Source organism: Genypterus blacodes, unplaced genomic scaffold (genome assembly GCF_046128005.1).
Source record: "Genypterus blacodes isolate CSIRO-AG114 ecotype Tasmania unplaced genomic scaffold, CSIRO-AGI_Gbla_v1 ptg000015l_1, whole genome shotgun sequence".
Taxonomy (NCBI): Eukaryota; Metazoa; Chordata; class Actinopteri; order Ophidiiformes; family Ophidiidae; genus Genypterus; species Genypterus blacodes.
Window position 1 is genome coordinate 4,865,272 of NW_027466829.1, and position 12,229 is coordinate 4,877,500.

General features: G+C 48.0%; 1 protein-coding gene across 4 annotated transcripts in view; it reads left to right on the forward strand.

The window, feature by feature from the left end:
* The window catches only part of roraa (RAR-related orphan receptor A, paralog a), a 156,495-nt gene that overhangs the window by 92,751 nt on the left and 51,515 nt on the right, over window positions 1-12,229 (forward strand). For all 4 annotated transcript variants that reach the window (XM_076137203.1, XM_076137220.1, XM_076137211.1 and 1 more), the window contains one exon: window positions 10,154-10,183. In XM_076137203.1, the coding sequence (XP_075993318.1) occupies window positions 10,154-10,183 (30 nt within the window). The remainder of the gene's footprint in view (window positions 1-10,153; window positions 10,184-12,229) is intronic.

Consider the following 12,229-nt stretch of genomic DNA (forward strand, 5'->3'; position numbering starts at 1 on the left):
GGCTGATATCCTGGCTCTCAAAGTGGAAATGCTCTTAAGCCTTTCTCCTATAATGGAGTGGCCAGACTAATCTTGCCCTCTCTTGAGCGAGAGCAGGTAAGGTAGAGGGGTTTTACGAAACCACTCTGACCCCGGGTTTGGCGCTGTAATGTTCAGATTACCTACAGTACAGTTGCGAGGCGAGCATCCTCACTGTCCGCTGTTTACTCTACGGATCCTCCTGAGAAACCTTCTTACACAAAGCACACAGAGGCTAGTTGAAATTCTTCTGTGTGATCCTCCAGCTCGGTACCATGGTGAGATCTTTCTGCATCCACGAGACTCGAGGATCTGCACTTTATATTAAAATGCAATCTCCGTAGCTGGAGAGGTTTATGAGAGATAATGACATCAAGACTCTGGGATGTGCATTTACACCTCGCATCAAAAGCCTCCGTTTTATCCAGATTCCGCCTGCGGTTCTAAATTGGGTCTCGGTAGGAGGGTCATTATGCCATCACAGCAACATCTCCTCCTTAACCCATGGTCACGTTTCTTCCATTTATATAAGAAATATAAAATGCGTGGGCTGTCTCTGGCCGTATCCAGATGTAGGTAACGATTTACACAATGTCTCAAAGGGTTCAACACGGAGGACTCAAACAGATGGAAGCATGAGCCGTCTTTATTGAGACCAGAATTCCAAAATAAAGGCAAGGTGAGACAAAACCTCAGCACCGGGGCAGAAAAAATAGGGTCCAAAAAGGGCAAGACGGGCTCAAAAACCAGGAACAACACCAGGAAGTCAGGTGAAAAAACGGGCAGGAATAATCAGAATCCAGACAAGATCAAGGGAAAAATCCATGACAGACATGTATGGCAGAAGAACGATGGAGCAGTTGTGACGGAGTGACAATGAAAACCTGGTTGGGAGACCCTTGGGAGGAGAGCGATTCTTTGAGTTATGCCAGAGCGGCAAACGGTACCGAAACCTCTTGTCACCGTATGAAAAGAATAGCAAGACGACCCGTAGGTATTGGACTGCTAGGTGCATCTCCTAACAAGCTGACTGTTCAAAGGCTTTTTAGTGCTCTGGAGAACATGAAAGGCGTGTTTAAAAATTTAAAAGCCCGATCTGTTCCAGTGCTATGGAGCGGCAGAGGGAAGCAGATTTTTACGTCGCTATAATTCCCCAGTTGCTTGCTTTGTAAATTAATTAAGATGTTTATGACAGCTGCTTGCACCTAATGGAATGCTTATAGACTATGCTATTAATTATTACTGCCGGCCATCGCTGCTCCTTTTCATATTGCTGAGAGCGTGTGGCCGGCCCGGCGGTATAGACGCGGTCTCGTCGTCGGCCTCAGACCTCCCGTGCCTCCGTGTGTGCCTTGAGCCAGCACGCTTGTCTGTGCATACATCAGGACGTATATCACAGAGGAGAAGAATGTACTGTCCGGCGTCAAGCCATATATATTGTGTCGGTATGTAATGAGAATGATTGAAGAAGGAAGCAAAGTAACAGAGATAAAACGTTGCCAGCTATGAAGAGGCCCTGTTAGTCTGAATGACATCACTACTGTTTGTTAGATGATGTCATTGCTGCGTATTTGCTAGATGACTTTCAAACACGGTAGGGTGTTAGAACGCTGCCCTCTGCCTGTCCTCTCCGTAACCCCCCCGGCTGTAGCGGTTGTGTTTTCGTGTGTGTATGGGGGTATTAGGATGGTCCTCTCACCTCTCAATGAAGCTACAGCCCTTCCCGTCACCCTGTCCAGTTGTTGGTGGAGGGCAGTTGCGCCTTGAACTGTAACTGACCCCATGAGCTCAGGAGGAGGTTTGCACCCGACTGCTAACTTGGCAGCGAGAGGAGTGTTTTCATTTAGAAATCATAAACAACTATGGCTAGCATGTCAATGAATGTGCAGATGCTAATTCCTGATTATAGGCTCTGCAACGGCACAAGACAGCTGTAGAAGAGTGAGTATTTGCCGTAGGAGCATATTTATGTTCAGGGGTAGTAAGATGTTCTAACACAACTCCTCAAGACACACAAATAATTACAAATATATCACAAAGCTATAGAAATCCTTTACAATATTGTTTATGCTGTATTTATGGTATGAAGTCCCTGATGACTCAAACCTGTGGGCCCTGTGATATTAAGTTACCCAAGAGCCAATGGGCCAATGAGACAAATAATCACAGTGATACCGACTCGGATGATTACACAGAGTAAAGTGAGGGTTATAGTCTCCCTGTGTCCCAGCCCTGCACAGCTTAATCCCACCTTATCCTCTGATTACATTTACATAAAGAATGCAGCAGGGAGGAGAGAGGTAACAAACACCGTAAAGGCAACGATCCACCTGCGCTGTAAGAGTCCATGGGGGGTCATAAGTGTAAAACACAGCGGCAGATTTAACCTGAGGTGAAGGGGAGATTGCGTCACACCCTCATTCATAAATGTCTGTTATCCTGAGAGAGACGTTTGTTCGGCATCTTCCTCATTTGCGTGTCAGGGAAATTTGATGGAACTTGTTAAAAAATGACATCTAAACCCTTCACAGTTGATTAATCAGTTCATTTACATTTATTGGAAACTGAGAATAAACCTTTTCTTTGTTGCTTTGACTTCTATTTTATACATATTTACACACTCTAATATGTGTGTGTGTCATACCGAAGCAGCAGCTTATTAACAGGCGCTGTGTAGTCACTCATTTTTTATGAATTACCCCAATAGGTGATATATGTATTCCGCCTTTCATCAACCTCTTCATCTGCCGCACGCTGCTTATCCTCTTGTATAAAGCGCTCGGTTGTGTTAGCTTTGAAAAGCGCAGGAAGAATCTGTGATCTGTGTTCTATTAATCATAGTCCAGCTCCCTCACTGTCCTGTTATCACACATGCGTGTAATTACGGCGTATTTGTGCTTTAAACATGGCACTGTTGCCTGGAAATGGAAGAGCGGTTCCACTGATGAACTCCCTGCTAATAGGACTACCTTTGATCTACACGGAGCATGGAGGGCTTGCAGAACTCAGGTTTTAATTATGAAATACATGAAAAATAGATGCTCCACTAAGTGCCGACCCTGACTGCGGTGAATCACAGCAGAGGCACACTTGATATTTTGCCTCTGCTTTTCCTTCCTCTCTGTCTTCCAGCGCTGAAAAATACCCCCATCTCTATTTCTCTGACTCCTTTCACAAGTCCATGATATTAATTAGTGGATTGACAGACATGTAATTCATCTCAGAGGAAGTTTTCATTACATGGGAGGCTTCAAAGGGGCAGTTTGGCTTATTGGCAAGTGCTAAGACCAGACCTAATGGGGCTACAGTTCCCTCCCTTTTGAGCAATTACAGCCACGTCCTTATCAGCACAGCCACAAGTCCACTGTTGTGGGACCTCGACTTCCTCCACACACACTCATAGAGCGATCCTTCCCCACAGACCCTTGTTCATTAGACAAGTGCCTGCTGCTCTGTACTTTACTGGATGAGAATTGAGACTGAATGAGTGATGGTAATGAAAGGGTTCCAATATATTTCTGAGTCAGCCTTTATAGAGCTGATATTAGCTGACATTAGTTTGTCATCAAAGCGCGCTAGTTTCCCCACCCCCCTAACCCTGCGTCCCCTCCTCCAAATGATTATACAAGCAGCCTGGTGTGCAGTATTGACAGACCTGGACAGCTCTGCTAACGGATTGTCAGTACGGATCAGGACACATCAACTTATCCTCAGTCTATGTTCCAATACTGCAGGCTGAATTCAGGTTGGAAATGTAAACAAACAGAAAGGGACTCAGAGGGCGCATACCTCCACCAAGGCCGAGTAGTCCTCCCATTATGATTCCGTCTCTTAGCGATGGGGTTAAACGGGTTAACAGGACAAAATGTGTCTGTTGTTGTTAAAGCGCCACCATCAGTTTGATTGAAGTTTCATTTTATCCACAAGTCCAAGTAGTGACAACACATTTATTTATTTAATCTCATATAAAAAGATAATAAATATATAAAAAAAATATATATATCTTTGAAAAAAAATCTCATGGGGGTAAAATCTCAGGTGGCTGAAACAGACAAAGACGACATAATGTCCTTGTTATAAAACATGAGTTCTGACATATAAGCACATGTAACATGTCCCTGTGCTTTGCTGAAGGAGGTCTGAGCTCTGATTCATCCTCTGCCAAGAAAAACAATGCAGCGAAAATAAACAAACGAGATTTCAGATATATAACTCTGAATCTTTCTTTGGATGCATAATGCAGCCTGTTGTGAATCTTTTAGCTCATCTTTATTGGCCAATTGTTTAACTCTTATGACCCATTAGAGTAAATTGTGCAGACTGAAGCTTATGCCTCAGGAACTGTACTTAATTCTATTCCCCTTTCTGATTTCTGCCTATGAAGGGCTCCGGTAATAAATTGTAATTTGAATGGAGATTCATAAATGTTGTCTCCAGGGAACATCGCCGTTGTCTACTGGAGACACAGAGCGACCTCTGACCTCCGCTGTGTAATAATGGGAATGCAGCACATCTCTGTAAATAGAGAAATAGAGTTTTTGGCTGAGCTGGAAATTGTTCGGTGCTGTTTTTCTGAGAGTAAATGCCTCTCTGATGAAGAATGTATTTGAAAAGCCCTTAGTTTTTACGTGTAAGTGTATAAACACACCCAGTAGTGGGAAGTACAGTGTGGCTCTAAAACAATACAATAAGCCAGGGTGGTCCGCTCACCATGGCTTGTCTTTATTTATGGTGCGAGCTCAAAGGCTATTGGGTTTCATGTGCGGTTGAAGCGGGATCAGTGGAAGATTACTGGCGGGCTGGGAACCACCGGAGCAGAGAGTACACAGAGGCCTGCCTTTGCCCCTGGCCTCACTTTGACCATCACCCAGGGTCTCCCTCCGCCGGGCCCTCGGGGACCGAGCTGCAGTCAGAGGAGAATTACTGCCGAGTGCAGCTAGAGCCCAGATCAGAGTAGACAACATCACAGCAGCACAACACCCAAACATTTTTGGCTTTCCTCATGCAGTGCTTAACCTGACTGGAACAGAATCCCAGTGTCGGCTCCTAATAGGAAGACAGAACAAACCGTCAACAGATTAAATTTAATGATTATTTTGGTGCTGATCCAAGATTTTCCCTTGAAGAAATGAATTAGAAGTGTTGCTCGTTTCTTATAATAACATAACTACAATTATTTAAATGAGTAGCATCTGGTAAATGACCTGACACGTCTAGTTTGATGGACAGCTGGACCTAGATGAAGAATTTAAGATCATGTTATCATATAATAGTATTTTTGTGATTTTTTTCCATATCCCCTTTAGCTTTGTACTGTTTCCTCTCAGTATCAGCATCATGCTGCAGTGCTCTGGTGTTGTGTTTGTGTGACAGTGACGCTCTGAAGCTCTCTCCTCAGCACAGAGCCTCACCGCCGGCCTGCTGGTGTCACATCAGAGCCCCGGATGTTGTTTCTCTGCGAGCTCGTCATGTCTTCACGCACCCAACCTAAGCCAACCTGCGCGTCGGTGTCTTACCAATAACAAAAGCGCTTAACGTGGCGTTCCCTGTGGTACAATTAAAATTCCGCCGGAGTCTTCAATCTGCCTCCCAGCCATGCCTGCTGTTTGTGCAGCCCTCCTGGGCCGTGTCAACTCCTCTGCCGCCATGTATAATTCACGAGCCGCCACCAAACAGCGCCGAGGACTCACCTGGAGACTGGCAGAGCTACGCTGGGAGAGGATGTTACACGCCAGAGATGTGTGTGAGGGGAGGAGAGAGGAGAGGGGCGAGGTGTGCGTGGCGTGGCATCTCGTCGCAGGCGGGTCACCCACATCACATCACACGCCTCTCCCACTGGGATTGGGAGACCATGTGTATTATTTTTTTTTTTTTTAACCCCCCCCCCCCCTCCTCTCTTTTCTCATCTCCTCTTCTGAAAGACAACTGTGGTGTCCTCTAAAACTAATTTGGATGTATATATCTTCTATTTGCAGACAATTCCATAGCGATGCATTGGAGTAACCTGTGGAGTCTTTCAGTGGTTGCTTTTAGTTAAAACCAATTAGAAATGACCAGAAATAACAGCGCCTGGAGACAGAGAAGTCATTTTTCTCTTGAGCCTCCCCAGAGAGTTGGCCTCTCCATGGATTAAGTGCTTTAGTATATTAGGGGGCAGCTGATTAGAATCATTGTGCTTTTTTAATCATAAGATTTTGTGCATGTATAGTTTATAGCGGCGTAATAGCTAATAAGGCTAAGTGTGTCACTGCGAAAGGGAGGATTGTTTAAATGACTTTGTGTATGAAACTTGGCCCTCGCAAAAGACTGACAAAGTTAGAATCGGCTCGGAGGTTATTCCATCAGCTCCTTCCTCTGATTGTGCGACTTCTGATGAGGCGCCTGGCGTTAACGCGAGAGCAACCCGCCAGTGTGTGTGTGTGTGTGCACGTGCGGAGCTTTACACCCTCGCAGATCTATTCATTAAAAAGAAATAAAGCTTTGAATTACCCCAGCAGCTCAGTGTGTGAAAGTCACACATCTCAGGGTTTCTTCTTTTGGAGGTTTGAAGCGGCGAAGAACGGGAGAAACATTTATTGTTTGTAATTATTTCCCCTCAGGAGCACGGTGGTGATTTGTTAGCCGGGCAGGCGAGCTGCAGTTCAAAGAGGGACCGCCGAATGTAGCTGCATCTATCATTCTTAAGATTACCGCGGCTTGGCCAACATCATTAACTGGCAACCTCAGGAGCGGCCTAAAATTAACCGTCCTAGGATGGGACGATGATCAAGCCCTCCGCCTTATTTCCACATGTTTTCCTGTCTTATTATGAAGGAAGTGTACACTGGTAGCATCCTACGGCCTGTGGCGCTGACCCGTACTTCTCGTAGATGTCTGGTCCGTCCCTCGCCGAGGCCCGCGCCGGCTCTTCCTGCAGCTGGGGGTCCGACTCGGCGGCGACGGCTGTGTCCTTGTGTGCGTCGGGCATGCAGCGGCGGCATGTGGAGCGGGCCGGCAGGAAGCGGGCCTCCCTGTCTCCCCAGACTGAACAGTGAATGAGGATAAGTGAGGAGCGCCAGTCAATGAATCAAGCAGCAGGAAGGGAGCAGCCAGGGGGAGAGTGTGACGTCCCCACGGGAGAGGCCTCGCATTAGGAACTTCCTCGTCTGTGTGTTTCTGGCACAGGTTAAATGGATCGCTCCCATTAGCGTGCTGAGAGGACAGCTCCATTATATGAAGGAGACTGTAACTTTGAATGTCACGGTGCAACAACCCCAGAGCGCTCCTCGTCTCCCAGGGAGGCAGGGTGACAATAACCATCCATGATAATCATTCTGCTGTCAGGCTTTAAGGAACCTAGAATTATGACGTACAGCCTGCCGCGCGCCTCAGACTTCATTACAGCGCTGTCACTTTGAGTCGCCGGCGATGGCACAGTGCTCCGCAGCGGGCTGCAGCTCGGCGGCAGCGGCGGCTGCCAAAGCCACACCTCACACTCCTCCTGTCTAAGTGGCATGTTTACAGGATGTGTGCCCCCCTGCAGATAGATGTGGCGGAGGTTAACCTACAGCCTTCTGCACGCCCGCCTCCCTCTTCCTCTGCATCTCATGAGAACATTTTGCTGAATTTGTTTACCGATGTGAGTGAAAGTCTGACCACACACACACACGCGACAGCCGCCCCTCGGTCCACTCTGACAGATAAGGAGAGTAGAGCAGCAAACGTGCTTCACTTTGAACTTAAACCTGTGTAATTATCAGATAAATAAGATAAGATGAAAGCTTCCATCTGCGACGCCACAGCTTCTGGAAGAGGAAAGATGTAGACAAAGGGCAAAGTAAAGATTCCTAAAGGATCCTCAAGCTGTAAGCATGTTTCCTCCTGCCGCCAGTTTGTCAGCCAAGGAGAGCTTCACCTCCAGACTGACCTCTGAACCCGCCATCCAATGGAGAAGACACGAGCTGGCAGGCACGGGCAGAGTCAGTGCCCAGAGCCGAGTCCTTCCTTCTGACTGCCTGACTCATTCATTGGCTTTATAGCCCCGTCTCCTTGCCACCTCCAATCACAGGGCTTTGAATGACACTCAGAGGAGGAAGTGGGCCCACTACCCGCCCCCCCCTCACCCCCCCGTGCTTCCTCTAACCTGCATAGCAACAGGCCGCTCTTCCAAACCAGCTGGCGCCCTAAAAGGATGTAAACAATCTTCTCCCTGCACCTTAAAAATCCAACCTGTGTGTGTGTGTGTGTGTGTGTGTGTGTGTGTGTCTGTGTGTGTGTGTGTGTCTGTGTGTGTGTGTGTGTGTGTGTGTGTGTGTGTGTGTGTGTAGCTTCCTGTCTGGTTGAGTTTATGGTCTGCAGCTTCTGTGTTATGTTTCTTCTCTTAAATCTTTTAGTTTTACATCAATTAACCTGCATCTAAACCTGGTTGATGCATTTGTGGTTGATGTATTTCCTACATTGGAACTATAGAAGGTAGTTTAAAGTCATAATTGCAATACATAGGAATTGTACAAAACTCCAGCACATTTGTAAAGTGAGTGTGTGAGTATGAAAATGTCAAAAGGTTGAAGTTGTTGACATCAAACAGTTTCGGATTGTTAGTGAAAGTTTCAATAACAGCAAACCTGCTCTAAATGTCACCCATGTGGTCTTTGTGGTCAACGGTGACAGGCACACACACACGCACACACACACACACACACACACACACACACACACACACACTTCCTTCTCCTGCATCAGTCATACATGCTTTTACAGGAAACAGGCTTTAAACACTTCTTCATCTTTCTGTTTTGTCCTTTTTATCACTTTCTGTCCATTTTCTATGACATTAAATGTCTTTTTAGTTGAAAAACATATTTGGATTCCTGGTGTAAGTGAAGCCAGAGCCCAGATTAGCTCTCACATGTCTGTTTTATGTGTCTGTAATAGCGTTTGTAAGCTCGGAGGCAAAGCCAGGAAAAAGTCGCCTGTTTGCCATTTGGCGGTGCCACAGTTTCCACAGGGCACAGCGGCTTTGTTCCCCTCGCAGTCTTCAGCCTCTTCGTCTTCCTCGTCAACACAAAGAGGCGACTAGCTGCTTAATTCTGTCTTTAACGGCTGCACCTTGACTCCAGCGCTCCTTAATGGCCCATTGACTCCTGCTGTCATTTGATTGAAGGGAGGAATTAAGTCTGATTTACTGTTTGTCTCCTCCGTCTGTGGCGTCGCAGATGGACAGCAGAGGAGCTTTTGGCCCTGAGCGCCGGTACGACTCCTGTGCTCCATCACCGCCTGCTGGCCCCTGGGTGCCCGCGCCGCCCCTCTCTGCCTGGCCAGGTTGATATCAGATAGGCGTTAGCGTGTGTGTGTTGGTCTGCGGGAGGCTGAAGGGCGGATGTGCTCTCACCCTGGTTGCACTTTGACTCTCTCTCCCCCTCTCAAACGTTGTTATCTCCGGCCAGACGCCTTTTTTCCCCCACACAGATTTACTGAATCATGTCAGCTCGCCGTCCCCCGAGTTTCAAACGCAAGCTGTAGAAAAATTAGCCATTGCTTCCGCATGACAAGTGGGATCTATTAGTGCGCTCTCGCCCCGCAAAGCATGAGCATCCGGCGGGCCGCTGGGGACGGCGGCTGGCTGCGCGCTCGTCTGCGTCGGGCTCCCGGGGCGTTAGACCAACGTTGCATGTACGAGGGAAGCATCCAGATGAGCTGACGCTCGCAGGGACGAGGAAGAGGGGAGGCGAGGGAGCTCCGCCTCAGCCAGGTGTGACTCACGGCGGGGTCAGAGTGTGGCCGCCCGCTCCGGGGCCACAGGCTCACCGATGCGCCGGCGGCTCAGTCGGCGCCGTTGTCTAACGCATTAGCATTCCGAATATTGTTTGTTTTTGTATGAATTTTCATTAGCGGGGCACGGGCGGCAGCGTTCCAAGCATCTTCTTTGGGGTATTGATGTATGGCGGCCGGCGGCGGCGTACAGACGTCCCTGCCACTTCGCTGACCTTGGACTCTGACAGTCTGCTGCACCACAGGGTCGTCTTCATCATCGCCTTCATCATCACCAGCACAGCTACACATGAGCGCCGCTACAGAAAAACGAGGCTCCGCTTGTGTATTTTACAGTTATTTATGCTTTTACTCATGTTTTCCTTCTTTGTTTTCTCTTTTGCAGGGATCTCAGTCACAAAGAAGACACACACATGTAAGTAAAAACCTTTATGAACTCAGTATAAAGATCAGATCCTCTTGTTTTTGTATCTATGCTGACTCATCACAGACTGTAAACAGCTCATATCTAGATTGTCTCGTCACACAATGTAGAACATCAAAAGGCTACTTTGCTTTCTGACTGCTTAATAACCGCCGGGGAGCGCAGGCATTGTTTTGCTGCAGCAGCGTCGTGCAGCAGCAGCAGCAGCAGCAGAGCAACACGGATGTGGTGTCGCTCGGTGGTTTTGAAGCCTCCGAGGCGCCGCTGTAGAGTCGAGCTCTCCTCCCGGTTGCAGATGATATCAGCCCCAAATTGAAAGCTACAGACCCGCCCGCCGCGTAAACGCCGCGTGTTGCCTTGTTCTTTGGCGAGCCCGGATCCAGCTCATGAAGAATTGATAAGCAGGCGTACCTGTAGGAATCAATACTGTACAAGAGATTTGTACAGTGTGTGAAGTCCAATCAACATGACATGTAAAATGCTTTCATATGGAGCCTGTGTGTGTGTGTGTGTGTGTGTGTGTGTGTGTGTGTGTATGTTGAGACCCCGGCTGTGTGAGTGAACGGAGGAGACGAGCCCTGAAGGGGATCCTATCGCTCTGATGAAACTTGTGGAGAGGGAAGGCCAGAGGGCTTTTCTGTGCGAGCGGTCTGAGCGTTTCACAGAGCGTTTCACAGAGCGTCGGGTTGTTTCTGGTCGTGTAAAACACTCCGCCTCTCTCTCTCTCTTACATCAGACAGCCGGGTCAGAGGATGATCGCAGACGCTCCACAGACAGCTCTACCTTCCTCACACACACACACACACACATGGCCCCTGTCAGAAACACACCAGCACGGCCGGGATTTAAGCCATTTGCATATCTGTGTGTGTGTGTGTGTGTGTGTGTGCATCAGGGTATCTTCAAGGTAGAACAGAGCGGCTTTGACCACACCAGTTTCTTCATTAGTGTGGCACTAAGCACCTCTCCACACCGGAAGGAGGCAGGAATCAAAGCGCATGATTCAGAGGCGTTGGGTTCAAAGCCCTAGACGCACGGAGGCTGAGCGGCCCGGACGCCTCTCACTGAGACATATTCAAATGCTGAGAGAATCAAAGTGAGGTGCGAACCCCCCTAACAGGACGCCGCTCATCGGGGGAAAGAAGCCTGGTCAAAGCTGTGGTTCAGGGGCCGGGTTAACGGGCGCTGTGGAGGTGAGGTCGGGCCGAGGGAATAATGAGGGAGAGGGACGCTTCCTGTTCGCTGAAGGAAAACGCTCTTGACCGACAGGCAGTGTGGCTGTGTGTGTGTGTGTGTGTGTGTGTGTGTGTGTGTGTGTGTGTGTGTGTGTGTGTGTGTGTGTGTGTGTGTGTGTGTGTGTGTGTGTGTGTTTAGCCATGTTTTTTAGAAGATGTTGGAGCCCAGACCACAGGGCCGCGTCTCAGACTCAAACTCCCCAATCTGCCTGAGTGATCAAACCTCTGGAAGCTCCTCACCAAGACCCTCATCAATATAGATCACAGAGGCAGCTGCTCACTGGCACACACTCCTCCTCTCCTCTCCTCTCCTCTCCTCTCCTCCTCACCTGACTGCTCTAACAGCCATAAGCCATCAGAAAGTGAAGTGCTCCAGATGAATCCAGATACTTATAATCACTGTGCCAATGACTATAATGTAATCTTACTTTGATCTGCTGCCTGAGTCTGCAGCCTCTCTCCTCTTCCTCTTACTCTCTCTATCTTCTCTCTTCCTCCCCCATTAGCCTCAGCCACTCACCAGTATCTTTTCTGAGCACAAAGCTATAATTCTGAGTAAGAAAACTAAGACTTCCTTTGAGTTTCCCCCACAGATGTGCAGACCTGCTGGTGTGTGTGTGTGTGTGTGTGTGTGGTTTTAGTTGCAGACTAAAGCACTACATTTTAATCCCTAGTAAATAAAGAACAAAAAAGCCTTAATTATCCAGTTTACTAAAGGATGAGAGTTTCCCTCCAAGCTTTCACAGAGAGACGACATCAGATACGTGCAGCTTCTTCGCTCTCACTCAGGGTTCTGTTGCAG